The sequence below is a fragment of the Calonectris borealis genome, chromosome 3, assembly GCF_964195595.1.
Source record: "Calonectris borealis chromosome 3, bCalBor7.hap1.2, whole genome shotgun sequence".
NCBI lineage: Eukaryota > Metazoa > Chordata > Aves > Procellariiformes > Procellariidae > Calonectris > Calonectris borealis.
The window spans coordinates 112,427,739-112,450,431 of record NC_134314.1 but is presented as its reverse complement, the minus strand read 5'-3'; the positions used below and the strand labels follow the sequence as shown (position 1 = coordinate 112,450,431).

The 22,693-nt window shown below is 36.4% G+C and overlaps 1 protein-coding gene across 6 annotated transcripts in view; it reads left to right on the top strand.

The window, feature by feature from the left end:
* The window catches only part of NRXN1 (neurexin 1), a 728,802-nt gene that overhangs the window by 284,537 nt on the left and 421,572 nt on the right, over nt 1-22,693 (top strand). For all 6 annotated transcript variants that reach the window (XM_075147347.1, XM_075147346.1, XM_075147345.1 and 3 more), the window contains one exon: nt 19,645-20,083. In XM_075147347.1, coding sequence (XP_075003448.1) covers nt 19,645-20,083 — 439 coding nt within the window. The remainder of the gene's footprint in view (nt 1-19,644; nt 20,084-22,693) is intronic.

The window sequence follows — 22,693 nt, the reverse complement described above, 5'->3', positions numbered from 1 at the left end:
AAAGCATACCTGACCTCCAAGATATTTTTATTATACATTGGGTTTTCTTAATACAGTGTGTTTGTTAATAATCATTTGTGGTTAGGACCAGGTATCCGAAATGATTATATATGAGGATTTTTGTCCCTGTAAAATATCTAGCTGGTAATTGTTTGCTTTCCCTAATTGGGAAACTCAGTTCCATAAACCCTTTTTGATAATGTAACAGCCGATTAAAAAAAAAAAAAAGGGAAGGGGTGTTGTTTATGGGAAAGTGGGGGGGGGGGGGGGGGAAGGAGTTTTCTCTATGGGCTATTTTTTCCAGCAACAACAAATACTAATTTCTCTGAACATTATTTGGAATGTGCAAAGAAATAGAGCACTGCAAGGAGACTGACAGCATTCAGGCACAGAAACTGATATGCTGAGGGAAAACGTCTGGTTTTTTCCTCAACAATAACTATAAATATTTGAAGAGTATAAATGATAAAGCACAGAAGCACAAGGGGAGTAATGCGATGGGATTACTAAAGTGAAAATTCAGATTGGCTGAGTGTTAGGAAAAAATGATTGACAGTGAGAATAGATTATGTAGTGGAGCACTTTCCCAAAGGTATTGGTAAAAGCCCCGTCTCAGTCTTCACTGAGATACTTCAGAGTAGATTGTATAAAGAAGCAAAAGCTATTCTGTGGGGAAACATGCTGTTCTTGGAGACCTGTGCTAGAGGATTTAATAGATTTGCTACAAGTCATTTCTGTGAATCATTTAGAGATGTGTTACAGATTTTTTGCTCATTGAAAGAAGTTCTATAACATTTCCCACATATCCTACTCAGTGGATCATAGTGAGTTTGTGTTCATCGCAAACTTAGTAAATCAATATCCCATAACAGAATTTTATATACATTATTCATTACACTTTTGTTTTAAAGAAGAAGAGGAAATAGGGGAGTGTGAAAGATGTAGGATGTTTGTGTTTTGGCAAGGGGAGTGTTTGGGGAGGGAATTCTGGAAGTTTACAGACCTAGTGATTTCTCTGCGACCTGGATTTCATCCTTTATTCCTAGTCTGTTTCTTCCTACGTTCTAAGGTTTGTAGGTATTCTGGGTACTAATATTGACTTAAAAATGTACAACTTACAGTGATCCAAAGGAAATGAACACAGAAGGTTTTAGGAATATACTTCCTTAAAGGACCTGACCTTCACAAAAAGCATTTTCTCTCCCAGATGCTAACAGTATTTTTTCAAGGACTTGTGTATGTTTGGCATTGACACAAGGTGGAACCAATTGAAGGAGGCTGGGCAGTTTTTCGAGAACAAATTCCTCTCCAGCGCATAGGATGTTGTGTATATTTACCTTTTGAAATACCAGCAGGAAGGACACCCATTCCATATTGAATAGCCTACGGTGTTCATAAACTTCTGATGTAGGTACCCTGCTGTGGAGGCTGGAAATGATGTGTATTGAGTTATCAATTATATATTACTCCTTTCCACTTTCAAAAAATACCTAAGAGGAACTACTAAAAGTACTCATGGAGATGTTTTGGTCCCTTGGTGTGGACTTGAGCAACACCACTGATCAATCACTGTGTGCCTATTTGTTTCCATGTCCTTTTTCTCCCTCTTCCTTTTACTGTGACTGTGCAGAGATGCCAGAGCTTGGAAATGACTGAGAGCTTCCTGAGCCTCTAGACAGGGTGTTTAAAATAATTACCATAAGGAACAGCATGTTCCTTTTCATTCAGGCAATTCTTATGGATAGTGCTTATTTTGTGTTCAAAAGATGGAAAACCAAATTCTAGTCTTCCTCTCTTCTCATCCCATGTGCCCAGTGTGCATATGTTTTTCAGATGATACAAGGTGCAGGTCAGCCACTGCTGCGTTCATAAATATTCATACCTATATAGATGAGGAAAAAAAATAAGTGACAGGTTAGCATAAATTAAATATTCAGCACAACTCAGCAACATCAGGATTAAAATGGAAATATGCAAGATACAAGAAAAACTGTTCCAAAACAATGTTTGAAAAGAAAATACTTCTATATTTTTCATCAATCACTGTATTTTGAAAAAAATGAAATATTTTGCTCTGTATGAGATAAGGCAAATTAAAAAGATGGTAAAATGCAGATTGGATTTGAAGAGCCAGCCAGTAAACTGACAAAAGTAGCCAGAACCTGGCAGGAAGATGTTGATGAGTCTAGTTCCTCCAGAATCGTAGAACAGAGATTCTCAAAATGTCACTGTCCTGGACGTTACAAGGCTGCAAACCTTCTCTGAGAGCAATGTTCATATGTATTTAGATGTTTGCTGCCTATATTCTCCATTTCTTTAGTCAAGATTCTCTTTCCTTTACTGGAAATATTAATATTTTTAAGATCATTTAATACAAAACTGTCGTAAGTATTTGGACTATGTCCCTGGCATCTCTTCCACGTTAACTATTAATACATCATATTAGCGACAGCTATTTGGTGATGTGTTACACTAACAGATAACAAGTTCAGTGAGAACATATTACTGTAATGCATCATCAGAGTCCAAAATTGTTTGGTAAAATTGGCCAGTATGAACACCTAGATGTTAACTTCTAGGTCCTTGCAACCTTTGCTTACAAGATGTACTCATTTACCACTGGTAGCGTGATACTTCAGTTTCTGTAAAAACTCCAGGAGTTAACTGATCTGTTCTGTGCTTTTTCAGTTGAGACTCTGTTTGCTTTTAGGGACACACCCAAACTTCACTGAGTTGATCAGAAAACTTTTCATTACTGTAAAATAGCACTGAATCATGCTAGTTGTAAACTTTGCATTTAAATTCATACCAAAGTTGTCTGTTTGAAGGATGCTCTTGTACATATACGGAGTATGAAGCAATAGGATTTACCCAGACTTTATAACCTGTTTCCATATCAGTAGTTGAAAAATTTTTGATATACAGTTATGATAAAGTTTTTATTAGTTTTATTTGGGCAATCCTTCAAAACCTGTAAACCAGCATATACTTTGTCCCTGAAGAATTAAGGAATGTATTCAAGTGTATCCTTTATTCTGGATATATTGATTACTATTATAAAAACAAACAAAAACCTTCCAAGATGGGAGATGGCTCACAGGAGTAAAATTACTTGTGTGTTTGTGTGCATATGTCACTTAACAATTAGCGTTGTGCTATCCTGCCTTTTTCTGGATCTAATCTGATCCAGAGCAGCTGAATCTGTTAAAAGCAGCTGAAATCTGCCATTTTCATTTGTTCAGTAGAAAACAGATAGTTTTACTATAATTGTGATTATTGCTACAGGTGATTTGTTCTAGCAGCCGTAATTTCTTTCTTTTCTCAGGATTCTAATAGTGAAAGTAAATGGATTTTTTTCTGCTTAATGTTTTGGGGGGAATGTAATACCGGTGGTTGCTTGCAGGATTGTATTTTAAAGCTGAATGCACACACACCCCGACATGTAATTGTTAGTTTTTAAAAAAAAAAAAAAAAAAGATAAGAGGAGTGAAAATGAAGAATTTGAGGGGTATTTGTCCCCCTCCCTCCAAAAAAACCACAAAGAAAATTAAACAGTGCTTATAATATTTCTTTCAGAAAGTAGTATGTTCTAATATGAGACTTTAAGGACATAACATTGAAACAGAATATTTATTTAGGAAATGGCATTCTACAATTCTCTTTTAATTTAGACAGGAGGTTTAAGACAAGAATGATAACATCCAGTTACTTATAATACAGTGTGTGCGCTATAAAATTAATACAGTTGTATAAGAAAAAAAAACCCCAAACAATTATTCTCTTTCCAAGACTGATTCCAGGCATATTTCATATGCCTAAGAGCTACTGAGGACTGAGATGCTTCTTTGCCATCTAGATGGTGCATATTTTCTAAGTTTTGACTGGACAACTTGAAAGGAATAATGAGACAAGAATTACTACTTTACTTTTCAGATGGCAATGATTAAATATATGCTTTAAAACATTTTAACAAAGGAGATTTGTAGAAGTATAAAAATCTGTATGTCCTTATTGAGCCAATCCTGGTATCATCTAATTGTCAGACTGAAAATACAGCTATTCTTTGACTTTTTCACAGTTGTTTCAATATGTTTAGGTAAAGGTTAGATTGATATTTTCCCCAGTTTTTAATAAAAAATGTTTAGTATACTTTTAACACATTGGGAAACTATCAAAATGCATGTTAAAAAAAAAAAAGTTGCTAGGTCAATTATATAAATATCTTAGTGTTCCAGTATGCTCAAATGGGCATGTTCTTTCATTCAAAAGTCCATCGTCAGTTTTTCAGGTATTTGCAGCTCTAGCTATGTATCCAGTCTAAAAAAAAATGCTGATATCAACCGAGACCTCTCTTTATTGGTTATAAGAATTGTAGCCTGTACAAATTTGTTATTTTTTTAGTTACGTGTGCAACTCGGGTATCTTCAAAGTTGCAAATAATACAGTTATGCCTATGAAGAGTGCAAAGAGCTATAAAGGAAATAGAAAATTCAATGAGGTAACTTATGTGGGTAAAAGCCCAAGTATTTTGGCTCACCTATGAACATGCAAACAAAATGATTAGCACATCTGACACCTTAAATGTTTGTAGAAATACTTCTGTTGTATCTGTGTTTGGGGGTTCCATTCTTAGCAATTTCAAGAATTGAAATGCTGATATACTGAAACGGGTAAGAAAACTTCTGGGCAGTGTTATTTCAACTAAAAAACTATAGCAGAGATGAGCAGGAGCACATTTTCGGTCTCTTTTCCGTGACACCCTCCTCACCCCCCAAAAAAAAAAAAATTTTGTAAACTGGTCCCAGTTTAGTGGTAGTAACTGTCACGAATGAGTGGTTTAGAGGCCGCTTAAAGAATCGCCATCAAAAGTATTAGCAAAAAGTTGTTTTAATAGAGAGTTATGAAGGTGCAACCTAACAGAATTTGCTGGCAAGGTTCGCTCTAATACTTACTACATGGATGAAACATATAAAGGAAAATCATCTAAGGGTTTATATCTTAGGACTATATGTGTTTAGCAGCAGTCTAGGGTTCATTCACAGTTTAGCAACACTTAATTATCAACTAATCATTAACAAACTTTAGTTGCACTTATTCATTAACTAATTCAATATTTACAAAGTGAGTTAGTAAGTCTACTACAATCACAACTTAATTACAGATTATACTTACTATAAGTTCACACACACACAGAGAAAAAAATATACAGAAGGTACCTGTTAAAAATTCCCCCTGATTTCAGTGAAGAAATATTTACGTCAAATGTCTAGGCATTCCCTCTCCACGAGCAAAGGGTTGAGCTTCGAAGGGGATTCAGCCCAGACCCCATCGTCGGTGATGGTCCTCCGAATATCGCAGACCCGAAAGGTCACGAGCTCTGAGAGGCGTCCCACTCGGAGGGAGATGCTGAGCACAGCCCGCTGCGGTCCAGGAGAGCTCAAAGGTTTATAGGTTCGCAACATGGTTGGCTTTAGTCATCTGTAAATATCCATTCTGGCCACAGTCCCAGGTGGTAATTACTAAAAAATTCTCAAGGTTTCAGTGTTGTTCTACTGGACACCTGGGCCAGGCAGTGGAAGTACGTTCCCGGCCTCAGCTATGCAGAGTTTCTGATACGGTCAAGGAGTCCTCAACTGCCAGACTCAGTACACCAAGGCCAAGGTTTCATGGAAATTTCCGAGATTAACAAGCGGCCCAGATCAACAAGTGGCCCAGGGAAGAAGGGGGTGTGTGAATGCACCACCACAGTGACCTATCATGTAATTCATGATGCCAGTTATGCAGTTGAAAAAGATAGTGTTTTGCAATCTCTTATTCAGTATGAAGTAAATGGCAAACTTAAGCTAAGTAAAGGTTAAGAAAAGACACACCAAGTTTAAATAAATCACATTAATCAGTATGCCATCCTCTGTTTTCTTATAAGCTTAGAAGAAGTTGTTAGGAAGCATAAAAGTCAAGTTCATCATTCCTGTGAGACAGATTTAGAAATAGCTTAACTTACAGCAAAAATCGTTCCATGAAACCACTGTATCTATTGAGTCAATGATTATTAATATCCAGGGTGGCTAAGAATTTTAGTTTCCAAGCTTGTCTTTTGAAAACGTATTGCCATACTCAGCTAGGGGACTGTGCTGAGAGGTCAAAGATGGAAGAATGTGAAAAATATCCTTCAGCAGGTAACTGGTTATACCTTTTGCTTTTTCTAAGGTCAGCCATATTGTTTTTGGCAAAAAGAACTTCAGGAGGAAAAGAAGACATTTTAAAATCTTCAACATAGAACCTTTGTCATCTTAATTTGTACAGATTTGTTTTGAAATATTCTTTCACTGTTTGAAAGAAAGCTTAAAGTTTGAATCAGAAATGAAATGATTCACTATAAAGAAAGGGAACAGCTTTTCAAACAATTTTCTTATAGTTCAATTTGGAAACAATTTTAATCTGATTAATCCAGAATTTCTTTTCAATTTAATTTTTTTTTCTCAGAATTAAAAAAAGTATATAGTATTGTTGTGTGCATCCTTTCAGTCATTAGCTTTTCGTATATAAATCTGGCTGGATTCTAGTTAGAGCGCCATATTTTCAAAGCAATACTTGAATGTTGGGTCAATGTCTTGTATGGATGTTTGTGGATACTGAACATCCACATGTACTCTTTGAACACTATCTCCTTTTTTTTGCTTGAGAACTAAGGCCAAGTGCTGAGTCCTGCACTTGGGTCACAACAATCCCATGCACGCTACAGGCTTGGGGAAGAGTGGCTGGAAAGCTGCTGTCCGAAAAGGACCTGGGCGTGCTGGTTGACAGCCGGCTGAACATGAGAAGGCCAACGGCCTCCTGGCCTGTATCAGAAATAGTGTGGCCAGCAGGAGCAGGGAAGTGATTGTGCCCCTGTACTCGGCTCTGGTGAGGCCGCACCTCGAATACTGTGTTCAGTTTTGGGCCCCTCACTACAAGAAGGACATGGAGGTGCTGGAGCGTGTCCAGAGAAGGGCAACGAAGCTGGTGAAGGGCCTGGCGCACAAGTCTTATGAGGAGCGGCTGAGGGAACTGGGGTTGTTTAGTCTGGAGAAGAGGAGGCTGAGGGGAGACCTCATCGTGCTCTACAACTACCTGAAAGGAGGTTGTAGCGAGGTGGGTGTTGGTCTCTTCTGCCAAGTAACTAGCGGTAGGACGAGAGGAAATGGCCTCAAGTTGCGCCAAGGAAGGTTTAGACTGGATGTTAGGAAAAATTTCTTTACTGAAAGAGTGGTCAGGCCTTGGAACAGGCTGCCCAGGGAAGTGGTTGGGTCACCATCCCTGGAGGTATTTAAAAGACGTGTAGATGAGGCACTTAGGGACATGGTTTAGTGGGCGTGGTGGTGTTGGGTTAATGGTTGGACTTGATGATCTTAAAGGTCTTTTCCAACCTTAATGATTCTGTGATTCTAAACCTATCACTTGTATGTACAGGTAGCAGCCCTGAAAGGTTCTAAAAACAAAGTGGCACAAAAAAACAGAGCTCATGTTTTGAAAATTCTCCTTTTCTTTTTAAGCTGAAGCTTTCAGGAGATGCCAGGGGAAGAGGTGTGTGCGTTCATATTTTGTAAAGCAGACATTTCTCTCATTTATCAGTGGTGGACGTCCACCTGGTAATGCAGAAAGAACCCTTTACAGAAAGGAAGTGAATGGAAATGGAAATAGCATGAGCAGGTCAGGTTTTACAAGAGCAAATTATTAATGTTACAGTTCCTGAAAGCAGTGTGCCTCCTGTTAGCCTGATGGTATCTTTCATCTTCATGAACCACCTGTTTGAAAGCCAAATAGTTCCAAAGAAAAGATTGGATTATGCCTAGGGTCTGACGCTAGTCCAAGCAGGTAGGGTGTGCCCTTTTGTTTTCTGGTGATGTCACATGGGTACACACAGTAGGAGTTAGTCTCATGTCCTGGTATTATTTATTGGTATATATTAAGACTAATACCTTATATAGATTTTTTTTTTTCACAGTATTTTTTTCTGCTTACTAAATATGGTCTTCAAATATGCTTTTTAGTCAGAATGAGACTATTCTGAATTCATTTTCTGCAGAAAGGCAAATGCTTTTCTTCTTTGTGGGCTACAATAATCATGAGGCCCATACCACATTGAGTTTTATCTTCTTATCTGTAATCTTCTAATGAATTGAAGTTTTTATTAGACATCATCGATAGCTTGATACTTAGTTCTGAATCAGTCTTTATATAGAGGGCTTTCTCACAGTCTTTAAACAGAAAATAGTGGCTTCAGTGGGACTAAGGCCCCACTACAGAGAGCAGAATCTTGAAACTAATTTTGGCAAACTTTTCCAAAGACAATGCATGCTACAACTATTTGCATAGTCTTGTATTGTTTTTTTGAATGGAGTTGTACTGAGATGAACACAAGCAATAGAAGAAAGAAGCAAAAGAAATTCTTTCTTTAGACTTCATGTATACCCTTTATGATTTTTTTATTTATGCATAATTCAGCGCATGTCCTATATGTAGTCCCAATGAAGTATTTTAGTGAAAATAGTCAGAAAATAATTTTTGCCTGACACTTTTGCCTGAGGAAAAGCCTATTTCCCCCCACTTTTCTGAAGTGATATTTCAAAACATTTCAAAATATGCTTGATATAAAAGATAGCTTCAAGTTAAAGCATTTATTTGAAATAAAAAAAACCAACAACCCCAAACATTTAAAGGTGAAAACAAATGTCAGAACATTGCTGAGACATTCAATTGATGTATGCAATGACATGAGGAAGTGAGAAATGCTTAATTGCGCTGTCTACCCTTTACTAAGAATTAGTCCTCTTCATAACTATTTTCCAAATAAACACTGAGAGGTGCGTTTATTGTGACAGATACTTGTGTAAGCAAAAATATTTTAGGAAACCTATAATATTTGCAGAACAGTACACTTTTAAAAGTTTGCATGTGTATTGGATTACAATAACCTGTAATAGCTTGTATAAAGGTACTTGTTAGTTCATTTTATATGGCAAGCTGCTCTTCTTGAATGTTATTAGACAAAGTTTTTTGTAGTATTATATGTTTTTACTGATTATCTGTCAAAAGAATTGATCTTGCTTGAGGCTGAGGACCTCTTACTCAGTACAGAACCAAAAGGGGATTTTTATTAACTGACATTCCTTTAGCACTAAGCTGACACCAAAGTCTCAGGCTTGGAGGTCATCCAGCAGAATCAGACCCTTTAAACACCATACTTAAGTATGCATGCTCTGCTTCGTTCTCTCCCTACAATGAGATGCCACATCTTGAAAACCAGGTAATACATCTCTGTTCCTTGTCATTATAATGATGATAATTAATTTGGATTAGTTCAGCAAGTTTATTTTGGAGGACAGCTTTAACCTCGGTAAAATTTATTAACATAAAGATGGCCCATAGGTAGGCTGTGGTTAAAGATGCCATAAATATAAAAGAGACACCTTAGAAATATCCCATGAATTAAATTAATCCTTTTCTTGAAAATTTATAAATTGCTTTTAGCCAGACACGTTGTGCACTACACAATTGTTTGAGGTGGAAGAGCCCTGCTTTTCCTCTTAATTCTCTGTGCAAGTACTGTTTTTCATCTGTCATTTCAGGAAATATATGTTGTTTAGAAAAGGAATGTGAGCACAGAATGGAGTGCGAAGGAACACGCTGCCCAGCAGCCTTGAGGTGTACCTGTCTGTATCATTGAAAAACGGTGAAGGAAAAGCTGCCTCTGAAAAACATGTGGCAGCTTGATACCATGTTCCTTGTGTTGGAATTATAGTAATAACTTTGCATGCAAAGGTACTACAGAAAACTTAGCTTCCAATTGCCACAGGTATCTGAGAAGGCAAAGATTATTTTAAAATACTGATATGAAGAGTTACTGAAATTGCAGTATTGGAAAGCAAAAAGGGTACGTTAAAAGGATTATATGGATTCATAAGAAATTGCAGATGAAGGTAGGGAAGAATTTTCCTGGATGTCTTCCAGGAATGTGTCAGTCACTCCACAAGTGAAAGGAAAGTTAGCAGTGTAGTTAGTGGGTGGGAATTTGATTTTTTTTTTTTTTTTTAAAACTATTCACCTATCATGATAGGGCAAAATTTAGCCAACAACTTCATAAACTGCCGCTATATTAATATCACAAACCGAAATCAGAGAGCCTGGTAACCTAGCTAGGTACTGTGCTAGCTCTCAGAATGGGAGAAGGAAAGTCTCTATAGCTTGTCAACAAGTAGCCAACTTCACTGAACAGATAGTCAGCTAACAGAACTGAAAGGGAAGGATGCTGTCTACATGGAGGCTGGCCATAAGTTCATACAATAGCCATGGCTATTTCAGCCTAGGATTAGGCGGCTATTTTCCCCCTCAGTGGAACAGAAGGTTCTTTCAAACCAGGAATCAGGAAACGGAGCAGATGAGCCCAAATCAGAAAGCAGCCAGAAACACCCACAGCCAAGAGCTAGCTATTCAGCTAGATGCAAGAGTAACCTATGCAAGTGCGAGAGAAGGAGAAGAAAAAGCCAGTTGGGTATTTATTATTCTGGAGAAGTAATAACATTAAGAGCTGTAAGTTGGCAGCTAATAATATACTGATGGGAGAGGCTGAAGGAAGGAAAGCTAGTGAGGGGTGGAATAAACCCCCCTCATTTCACTAAGGGATATGCAGAATTGATGTTCTGCATTTAATTGGAGCCTACAGTTGTTTTTATATATGTTTTCAAATGTGTTTAATATGGAAAGAAAGATTTGTTCAAATATTTGCAGATATTCAGGGTTATGTATATTGGTAATTTATTTTTTTAGCAATTTTTTGTTAATTTGTCTTCAAATCACTGACTTCCCAAACTTGGATTCTGTGTTGGGTCCATTTCAGTTTTTCTCTCTAATTCGAGGTTCATTCTTTCGCTCTTTTTGTGACCGCTTCCATTTTTTTCCCATACGACTCCTACCTTAGGTAGCTCAGTTTTTAAGTACATCTGCCACATTGCTTTCAGATGCACTTTAGTTGAGGTGTTCCTTAGAACATTCATTTTTACATTTACATTATTTTTGCCTTTTCCCGTAATTTGTTTCTGTATTTTCTGACCTGGAATTTAAAACTTTAAGTAGTAAAGATTGGAAAAACCTATCATACAATGAATGTTATGCTAAAGAAATAAGGCTTGGACCCTACAACGGTAGTCACTGTGTTCTGCTTTACAGTGCCTCTTTCTTGCAATCCCTAGAGAGTTCTTGTGCTTGATCTTGGGCAGGAATGGTTAATGGGGGAAAAACAAAAAACAGTATGTTTCTGACTTTTCTGCAGAATTAGTCTTTGGTAACTCTTGCTGCACTGTGAAAGAAAGGGGAAGAAAACACTGAAATCCAGCGCAATTGAGTCTCCTGTAGCCCTTTCTTTTCCAAAACAGTAACTGGCGGTAGCAGATAATTTTTCTTCCTTAGACTTTATATAATGTATTAATGCAAAGCTGGTTTTGCCTCAAATAACGCATTTTGTTTTCCTTTTGGTGATTCTTGTTTCTCTTGGTTTTGTTTTGTGACTTAGGTCTTGGTAAAGGCTTTATTCCTACTTGGGAGCCGATAGAGCTTCTGTGGAACCAGCTTGTTCCTAAGTTCTGCAATTTAGATGTTGCCAAGAAATTTCAATGAGTCTTTGCCATGGGAAGTTTAAAAAAAAAAAAAAAAAAAAAAAAAAAAGAGGGGGCGTGATTGGGGAGAAAACTTGAACCTGTTTCTTAAAAACAGAAAGCATAGCAACCACAGTCAGAAACATTTAGCAGTCTGGCAGCTGACAGCAGGACATAAAAAAATAACAAAATAGTCTATTGAAGAGTGTAAAAAAGATCTTCAAAAGACTTGTGTCCACAGCAGGGTGAAAAACATAACAATACCATTATCAAGGTGGTTAGAAAAAAATGTCAATTTTTTTCTAACTTCTACTAATATAACGTGTTAAACAATATGCCAGTAACCTGGGACATAAAAAGGCGTTCTTTGGCATCCTCTTTAGATGTCTCTATTCAGGCAGTCAAGGTGGGAGAGAAAAGAAACAAACAAACAGTTCTGAGATCAGCATTCGAAACTCCAGCAGAAGAGACCAGTTTGCCTAGAAGGTCAGCTATCACAACTGTATTAATTCTACATATAGGTGACTGATGCATGAAACTGAAGTGACTTTCCCAGTACTGCACAGTGAATCTAAAGAAAAGCAAGTAAAAAATTTCTCAAAACAGTGCCCTGTAACATTCACAAGATACCTATTACTTTTACTCTGATTCTGTTAGTACTGGATTAGCTTCTACAACTGTATGTAACCATTACCAACTGTTTTATTACCTCTGAGTAATTAAGGTATCTTCCCTGTACCAAATTGTGAACTATTTGTTGTGCCATTTTTTTGCATTCTTTAACATCATTGGGGGTAGGACAGTGATGATTTTCAGATAGTCTGCAGTGGACCTTCAGATATGCTATTGAGTTCATAGTGGAATTCCGTATAATTATACTAATTTTTTACCTTTTTTTTTTTTGGTACCCATTTGCCTTCCTAGAATTGCATGGGGATATGATAATATGCAATTTAAATAGAGCATATGTTTGTGTGCATTAAGAATATCTGTTTTCTGTGAACAGAAGTTTTAATAATGTCTGATGAGCAATATATCCTGTAATATTAAGGAAGATGAGTGCAGAAAATGTTCATGTTGCTTAGTTACAGAAACAATAAACATCACAAATTTATTATCTCTAGTTAGCCATTCAGTGTAGCATTAAAGCACTAGCCGAGTATATTATCATGGCATAGTATATTACACTTTTATGTTTACCTTGAGACATGTATTGTTCAAGCCCAGCTTTTATTGAGTGTAGATTTTGTCCAGATTTGGTACATTTTATTTTTCTATTTGAATGGCCAATGTGCTCTGTACTCTGTAGATGCATACTAGAAAGTTGGAATATCATACCCTTTTTGTCATAGTGGCTGCCATCTTCCTTACAAAGAAAATGGGAGGGGGATGACACCCTATAGGAAATGTGTGTGTAAATATGACTGACTTTGGACGAAGCTGCACTATACCCGATGCTGGTAATGCAAACTTCAGTCTTCATGCAAGTTTTCTACCCTGTGGGGAAATGGTGTGTCCATTTTACACAGAAGCAAGGAGAAGTTGAGTTTTCTGTGGGGCATTCAGATGCAGGTTAAACCCAAGCTCCTGGATTACTGGTCCTGGCTTCTAACAGCAAGAATTATTCTAATGATTCTTTATTTTCTACCTTGTAGGACAAAGTGCTCTGTGGAGAGTATGTCTGATTTTAAAATATACTTGTTATATATAAAGCTATAAACAGCAGAACAAAAGTATACAATCATGTTATATGAACAATATGTTAGCCTTGAAAAAGTCCGTTTCATATTTTTCAAAAGCCACTGCCCTGAGAAGGGGCAGGCCCAATACAGCCATTTTACATTTCCAATCATTAAATATTCTTTTTTCTCCTATTGGATAACTTAAGCAATGTTCAGTGCTGCTTTGGACTTGGACAATCATTAGCCTTCGTGTGGGTTTCTTTCCTCTTCTCTCACCATGGAAGTGCCACGTCCAATTTTAGTAGAGTGCATGGAGAGTTGAGTGTGTTCTGTTTCCACTCCATGGTTTTGGATGCTCAGAGTGGACAGGAAGAAGAGGCAGGAGAATGTGAAACTCCCAGATATATATTCCATGGAATTTGTGGCACTGTAGTTGATTAGACATGCTTTTTTTTTTTTCCCCTAGCTCTATTAAGTCGAGCTTTTTTTTTGAGCTGAAACTTGCAGAGCAGTTTCCCAGACCACATTAATTGATTTAAAATAATGCAGCAAAATGCATGTGCTATTGTTTTCTGTAGGTGTTTATGTATCTATACCATGGAACCCTGTCCTGTTGTCCTGAGGCTTACCTCCCACTGGTAGGACTCTATAGACACTTGGTGTTTGTTTTGGTGCTCAAAACAAACCCCTTTCTAAATGCCCCACACTACCACTACCACCACCACACACATGTATCCACCCCAGGAAAATTAAAGCCATTTCATTTGAGGATGAATAAATTGTCTCCTTGGAGCTTTCATTATACCTGCTAATCTCTTCTCTGTGTTCAGAACAAAGCTGGTTTATAAAGTTGAGTAATCCTAGAGCCTTGAATAGCTGTTGTCATTCATATTGTGTGCTTTCACATTGTGTTCAGAAATGCACCCCATTGCAAACATTTGAACTGGGGCTCCTTAAGTTTTGCATAAATAGTCTGTAGTTTATTGTGTTGCTTGATATATTCATTTTGGAGCTTGGAAATGAATTGAGGCATATTAGCAAAATGACAAGTCTCCTGTGAGAATCTGACGTTCATGGATTAGTTCAAAACCATTCAGCAAATACCAAAAAAATACATGATAACTCTCAATGGTCAGTTTTGGATTTCTGGGGAATGTGATGCTGTATGCACCAGGTAGTTCTCAATGAGCACGGGAATTTTAGTGGCTATTAAAGTAGGCTGATAAAATTGCCTCAGGCTTCCCTTACTGTAAGTCCCATTGCTACCATTCCTGACATCAGTAAGTTATCTCCCACTGACTTCACCATGCAGCATAAAATTGTAGGTTAGCAGCACCTACCTGAGCCATTTTGGATAATACTAGTCTCCATTTTAAAGAATTAATTGCCATTGTTTGCACTAGGTGATCCAGGTTTCATGAAAATACGAAAATACTGCTTTATGGTATCATAAGGATTTATGTGATTCTTTTTTTTAACAGATTTAGAGGCTGGATTCATCCATTCATTCAAATTGCATTTAGGAAAGTATTTTTTCCTCACTTCCCTGTTAAGTAAATAGACAAGCTCTTCAGAGCAAGATCATAACGTAGGTGCTCTGAACTCCTGGTTTCTCTTGGATTCTCAAGGAAACCTAGATGCTGCAAATTAGGAGATGTGATTGGCTCCTTAAGGATCATATTTTGTTTTAATAATATAAAATAATTTGAAAGAAATGCTTCATAGTAATTTAAAGGCTTTTAATCACAGTGATTGAAAGGCTATTGCCAGCAGAGTTGGTCAGTATTCTGAAATATTTAAGAGTAATGCCATTTCTTCACTCATGGTATTTGATGTACAAAATACAAAAAGAAATCTTTAATGTGGAAAGGGCTGCACTTTGAACTGAAAATGGTGTTGAAATCTGGATTCTTTCACATCTTTCATGGTTTTCAATTTCATGGGATAGGGTCAGTAGAAAGAACTGGTAGAGTTTTGTTGATATTAATGTTTTTATTATATCGACTTTTTAATTTTATATTTGAACGGTTGTATATTTAGGATACATTTCTAATATCAACAGTAAATTCTTTGTCTTCACCTTTTCTCAAAGTCATTCATACATTTATACATTGCCGATTTATTAATATATTTTCATTGGCTGCTCTACTACATTTTTGGTTGTTGAAGGCACGTGCCATGATGACTGGCAAGATCTGTAGTGAATCCTTAATACATTTCTGGAGTTCATTGCATACTAGGGCCATGGCTTGCAATAAATTATTTATGTGATATGTGTTTGGGAAGCATGAGTTAATTTTGCTTCTGGTCCAAGATGACCACAGACCATGTTAAAGAGAGTGCTGAGCTTAAGTTAATATTTGCTGTCTCTTAGCTGGACTTACTTGTTAAGACTCAGCACTGTGATATTATAAGTTACCTGGCATGTGGTTGGCCTAGATGGTAGCAAAGGGAGCTCATACCTTGATTGTAAAATGATATGTAGGTCTGCCCTTTCTCTCCTGCAAAACAAATTTATTCCTTGCTTTGAATAGCTTTGTTGCAAGTTATGTGGGGAATTGCTAGCTACTCCTTTTTTCTTGGGAGTTTAGGTGACCTTTTGCAGTTTCCAAGAATGAGGTAATTAGATATTTTAAAGACAGGTCTTGAACCTTACTTAGTATTAAGAGGAAAGAATACAGTGAATAGAAGACTCATTCAAGGTGCTCTTAATAGCGCGATATAATTCCCCGAGGGCTGGCAGTTTCATGAGCAGGAAAATTATATTGTTGTTGCTCAGGTATGAGAGGGAGTGAGAGAGCAAGCAATCTATTACCAGGGCCAGTCCAACAGATGTGCTAGGAAAGCACATAGCAGTGCAAGGATACTGACTGGTACGTTGTGTAGGAGTAAAGGTGACTCAAATATTTCTCCATTGCAAGTTACCTTCACTTGACTAATTGTGGATCCGTGTCTCTATTTGAGGGAGAATGTATTGAGTTAACATTAAAGAACAATATGTACAGTGTTTTAGATGGAAATAGCAGTGGATAGTATAAGCCCCATTAAAAGAATGTTTGTCCTTATTTAGCTAGAGGGAAAAAAAAACTTAAAAAGCAGAATCTTTGGAAAATAATGAATGAGTATATTTACAAACTGAATTTATTTGTATCCTAGAAGCTATAGATTCTGAAGCATATAACTCCATGAGTTATAAAGCAGATATTAGTCTCAGAATTATTCCTTACTATTCAGTTCTTTTCCTGAAATTTAATGTCTACTTCTTTTTGTGAACATACTGCTTTTCTTCTTTTTGCTGTGCTTCACTGATGACTGAGTACATCTTTCATGGACAGGGAGATGGGGAGAGGAGTAAGAATCTCAGCATAACACCAGGAAACAGGCTTCCGTATGCCAGCTGCGTTCAGTTAATAGTTTACACTTCTTTTCGATTATGGTTTTCAGTTATGGTTCATATATTCCTGTTTTAATACTAATTACCCGTGATAATTCAGTTCCAAATTTTCAATTTAATAAGATTAAAAGAATATAAACATCCTAAAACTTAGAATATAAACACTCTAAAACATAGATGTAGATGTTATTCTGTTTCCACAAATGAATGTAGTAAGATGCAGTCATTCACATCTCAGTAACTTCGAAGGTTTAATTGTGTAATATGGAAGTAAGAAATTGTCATATGCAATATTTAGGGATTCCAAGAGTGTTTTAATATTGGTGGCATAAAATTCCCAATATTTGCTACTCTTACTAAAGTGCTTTGGCAATTTTTTCCTCATATATGTTATATATTAAGCTACTTAAAGAGCTAGTGACAAGTTATTGAGAAAACTATTGCCAGTATTCCTGTTTGCACTTTGTCCATCAGGTCCTTGAACGATATTTATTAAAAATTATTGTTTCTGAGTTGGCAAATGACTTCAAAGCCTATCGAGCCATTTTAAACATCAAGGAAAGCTTAGCTCTTCTTTTGTCTGCTCGGTTTTTCTAACATAGCTATTAACTACTAATTTTATTATTCAATCAACCAGCTTTCATTAATATCAGACAATTTGAATTTGTCCATAAACAAGAAATTCTCTTTGTACATTTATTTGTATTGTCCTGATATCTACCTTTGTTCAGTAGGCAATTACAGAATATTTTCTCCTCATGTTCTTTGTTGCCTTAATTACTTTCATTGTGAACAGCATGATTTAATTCTAATTAAAGGCCATTTGTTCCTTCTTTTTACCATATCCTCTAGTCTCTCTTTAATGCTTTTCAGTCTATTCTAGAAAGGTTGCCCACTGTAACTCCTTCAAATGAGGTGGAAGCTATCCAAAATCCCTCTTGCCATAGAAAGTGGCCAATGTTTCATGAGACCAGATATTTCTAAGTAATATTGCCTGCCAGGCTACTGGCTTCTTGCTGCATTCTTCTGTCTTTTGGCTTTCTTCACTCTAAAGACAGAAAGTCATCCCAATGGGAGATCACTTGCATGTGCTGATCTCCAGTACTCTTCTAAATTCCTTTGCATAATCTGCGATCTCTGAGGTGTTACAGAGGTATTTGATAAATGCAAATATGGATCGTTATTCTCTAAGATTACAAGTTAGTCCAATTCTAGTAACTTCTGATGTCTTCACTTAAAGAAGGCAACACGTTATCTGCCTCTGTGTGTAGAGTATAATTTCTACTGTCAGGAATCCACAGTGAGGTTTATTTGTTGTCTTCGGAGACACAGCTCCAGTAGGAACAGCAGTATTTGTACTGAACCCTGAAATAAAATGGAGAAATAGGGTTTTTTGTTAGCTTTTATGATGCATTTTTAATGTAGTAGAATAACTCTGCCATGGCTTATGATGAAATTTGCTGGGTGGATAATGATATAATTTGAAAGAACACAATTCTTACAGTAAAATATTGTCGATCTATCAATCATCTCTTTAGTGTTCTGTTATCTTTAAGCACCATTTTTCAATAGCAACTATCACTTGTGGGGTATGCCATTTTAGATTGTGTGTATGCTAGTGTTTTGATTTCTAACAGTAGCGTGCATCCCCCGTCTCTTCCACTTACTGTGTGTCAGTTCAGTTTGCAGAGTGGGTTTCATCTGTGTTCAAACTAGGCTTCAGAGGAAATTAATCCAGAAATTCTACCCTAAATATTCATTAAGCACTTTCCAACCTCTAATAAGGATGTAAGGTCTAAACCAGTGATTGGTCTCCTTAACAGCTTCAGACTACATTGTATGGTTGGAACACTGGATCAGGGGCCAGACGTGATCTAGTCCTGAAAGGTATAGAATCTGTAGATAAAGAAGCCTCAGCACAAAGTGCTTTGATCTGCTGAGCTGTTGCTTTTACTCCAATTTGCTTTCTAATTTAGGCTTAACCTTGGAAACAGAGAAGAAGGTTTTAGCGTCTGTCACCATGCATTCATATTCAGCCCTTCAGTGGTATATTAGCTTGAGTATATCATTTATTGAAAATTAAAAATATTGACAAAATACTTGTGCGCACCTTTGCTATTGGGCAGTTTCGTTTAAGCAGCCCTTGTATCCTGGACAACACAGAAATAGCAGCAATTTCAGAATATACTAATAAAGACTAGAATCCTGGGAAATGGTTATATTGTGACAGGCTTCTCTGGGCAGAGTAAATATGTGATTTGCAGCAGGAGTATTTGCTGTGGAGGTCGACTGGGTTTAAAACTAATATTGTCTTTCATTTTTATGAGAAAAATCTTCAGTCAGGGAAAATATGTAAGTGGTTTTATTTTTTGTCCAATTGAACTGGCTCAAAGATTGTCTTGTTTTAGTCTGTTTTGATCTCTATGATACTAGTTTCCCTATTTTATAGCTTCATGAATACCATGATGCTACTATTCCTCAGCCCCAAGGACAAACTGAAAAGATGTTAAATTATAAAGTATCTGACCTTGGTACATTTTCTGTACATGAACAGAAGAGTTAAGACAGTGAGAAAGGGTTTAGAGGAAGAAGGAATCTAATACTTCTCTAACGTAGCAGAATGGCTGTGCAAAGAGGGCTTTTAAGCAATCAAGGCCACGCAAGCTAATTTGCGACTGATAGTATAAATTATGTGCAGATTCGTTCACATTGTTTGAATTAACTTTAGGGATATTTTTAGAGCAACTTTGTTTGGTTTAATGAAAACTATTATTAAATCATTAGTCAATGAAAATAGTTATTTAATTTTGTGTGTATGTAAATTATCATACTCATATACCATCATTATTATCCTTTAAATAATATACCTATTCAGGATTATATCTGTTTGGTTAAAATGGTCAAGTTCCTCTTAGTAACTTCTCTGCTTTTCTTGCAGGTTGTATATAAAAATAATGATGTCAGGTTGGAGTTATCTCGACTTGCCAAGCAAGGAGATCCTAAAATGAAGATTCATGGGGTTGTAGCATTTAAATGTGAGAATGTTGCAACCTTAGATCCAATCACATTTGAAACACCAGAGTCTTTCATCTCTTTGCCAAAGTGGAATGCCAAGAAAACAGGCTCAATATCATTTGACTTTCGTACAACTGAGCCAAATGGCCTGATTCTTTTCAGTCATGGAAAACCAAGGCACCAAAAAGATGCCAAACACCCACAGATGGTGAAGGTTGACTTTTTTGCCATTGAGATGCTTGATGGCCACCTCTACCTGCTGTTAGACATGGGGTCAGGTACTATAAAAATAAAAGCCTTGCAGAAGAAGGTGAATGATGGTGAATGGTACCATGTGGATTTTCAACGGGATGGACGGTCAGGTAAGCTTCTTTTTTAATATTCAGTATGGTTTTTCATGTTGTATCTGAGAGAATACTGGGTATATATTATGTTGCCAACATTAGAGTTGTGTGTCATCTGAAAAATAAGGGAAATATAAGAAGTCATTACTGTCAGGTACCAGAATACAATGATTTGGAGAGTAAAATATCTTATGTTAATGTTTATTGGGTAATCAGGTACTTAATCTTGCAAGTAAGTGTGCTGTGTACTTCAAAAACAAGCAGTAATCTCCCTCTGTGCTTGCTTACACCAAATAGCTGAAGTGGCAAGTTTCAAGAATAAAAATAAAGCAAAAAAGAATTACTGAAAGTAATCTCCAACATAGGGAATAGTTGGCCCACAGAAACAGCACAGACCTTCCAATCATGTCAGCAGATCTCAGCATAATTAAATGATATGCTAATGAATGGCTAACAACATATATCAGCAGAAATGGAAATAAGTGACTTGCCTTATTCTGTCAGTATGATTCGTATTCTGTAGCAGTTTACTCAACAAATGATCTCACTGAAAAGGGTAAAAACAAAGAATTCATAAACTCTGCCTAATGCAACTGAAATCTGTTATGCCATAAAATGCATTTAACTAGTGAAACTGTCCTTGTGTTTCAGCTGCATCTGATCTTGAGTATATATCTTGACTTCAGCAAATAATCAGTATCCGTTAATTGAAGGACAAATCTATTCTATGATATCTTTCCTGTACTTCATTCCAGGATTTGGGGGGGGAGGGGCAGCGAATGTACTGAGTCTGTAATTCAGTCCGTCAAAGAATTTTCCGATTAATATCAGTATCCAATCTGAAGTTTATGTACACTCTGAAATTGAGTGTTGAAAAATGTAAATGCCTCTTCTTTAGGATTTTGTGGAGTTTTTCCCCACTTTCTTCCTTCTGGTGACTCCTTTTCCATGGCTTGCATTTATAATTTCTTTCTGAAACTTCACCCCCAAAAAGTTATTGTCTTATGACTTACTTTCTTACTACCCACAAATCGGATTTTGGAGCAAGTGAATCTTACGTGGAGGTTTCAATTGAAGATTTCAGTCAAATCCATGCTGACAGTCAGGCCAAATTCAATTGATCAATTTGCCCTAGGATTATAAAAAATAGTGATTTGATTCCTGGGTTGTGCTGCTTCAAATTCTAATTGTAGAGAGTTTGATTTTCTGATTATAATATGCCAGTTGCTTATTTACATTTCTTGAGGTTAAAAAAACCCCAAGCAAACAAAAAACAAAATACCCAAACAACAAAACACACAGTTTCTCAGAATCCTCAGTTGTGATTGAATATCCAGTAGTAATATTATTTATACTACAATCTTCATTTCAGGCTTCCTTCTTAAGTGCTGTTTCAGTGATTCATATGAGGCAATAAATCCTGTAATAATCATGCCTGTGGGACTCCACTGAAAGCAAAGTTTATTCTTACATCCGAAGTCAACACAATTATAAAAAAAAGAAATAAATGCATAACAATTGTTTACATTTGAAGATATGTTCTGCACTTTCATTGCTTCACAAAAACTGTAGCTCACAAGTGCCATTAAGAGAGTTTAGGGCATACTTCATTTAATTGTTTAAAACTGTTGATGGACATTAGCGAGAATGTAGACTAATTTTTGGAAGCAATACACATCTGGTGATCTGGACTGCATATTTTTTTTAAGTAGAATTATAAAGTCAGATATATATGTAAAAGAAAAATTAATCCAGCTGGTGAATCTCCTATGATCAAGGTGGGTGAACTTTATTTACCCTGTGACTCTTAAAAACTGACCATAGTACCTATTCGCCCTAAAACATTGAACTATTACCAGGAATAGTTAATAAATATGTAGGCATATGGATTGACAAACTGAATTTTTAGCTGAAATCTGAACCAGACATCAAAGATATTCTGTGATTTTAATACATACAATAATACTTTACAGTAGGAGAAGTACCAATAACAGTGGCAATGCTGTTATTTTTCTTAATGAGAATATTGGCTGAGTAGTATCTTAGACCATCAGATTTAACCCAGTAAAATGACTGCCTAACAATTAAATTAAACAATGAACTGTATGTTCCTATTTTCTTCTGAGTGGAACAGGAAGTACTGATGTGTTATCTTTACATTATTTCTTCTTTACTTATGCATGTTAGCGTATCATGCTTTTTTCCATGAATAATAAAATCCACTTTACTATTCCAGGAAGCTTTTTCATTTGTTTTCTCTAGCCAAAACCAAACATATTGGAAATCATATGAATATGATCACTTTTCACTTGCTTACCTTCAGAATTTTTGTGTAAGTGAATGAATATACCTTGTATAAAAAAAATTTGGCTTTTCTGAGGTTTTCTTGTTGCTGCTATCAAAATACTTCCCAACCTGTCAAGTATAAAGGAAGAGATTCTCCTGTTAATGAATAAGTAGCTCAAATAACCTGTGATTTTTTTTTTTTTTTTTTAAAGTGAAGTTTGGTGTCTTGCAACCTTTTACTTCTAGCCTTCAAATCCAATACAGAGTGGTTCCCTCAGATAATAGAAAGCTGTGACATTTCTCAAGGAGCTTTGCTAATTTCCTTGACTTTCATATTAGCTG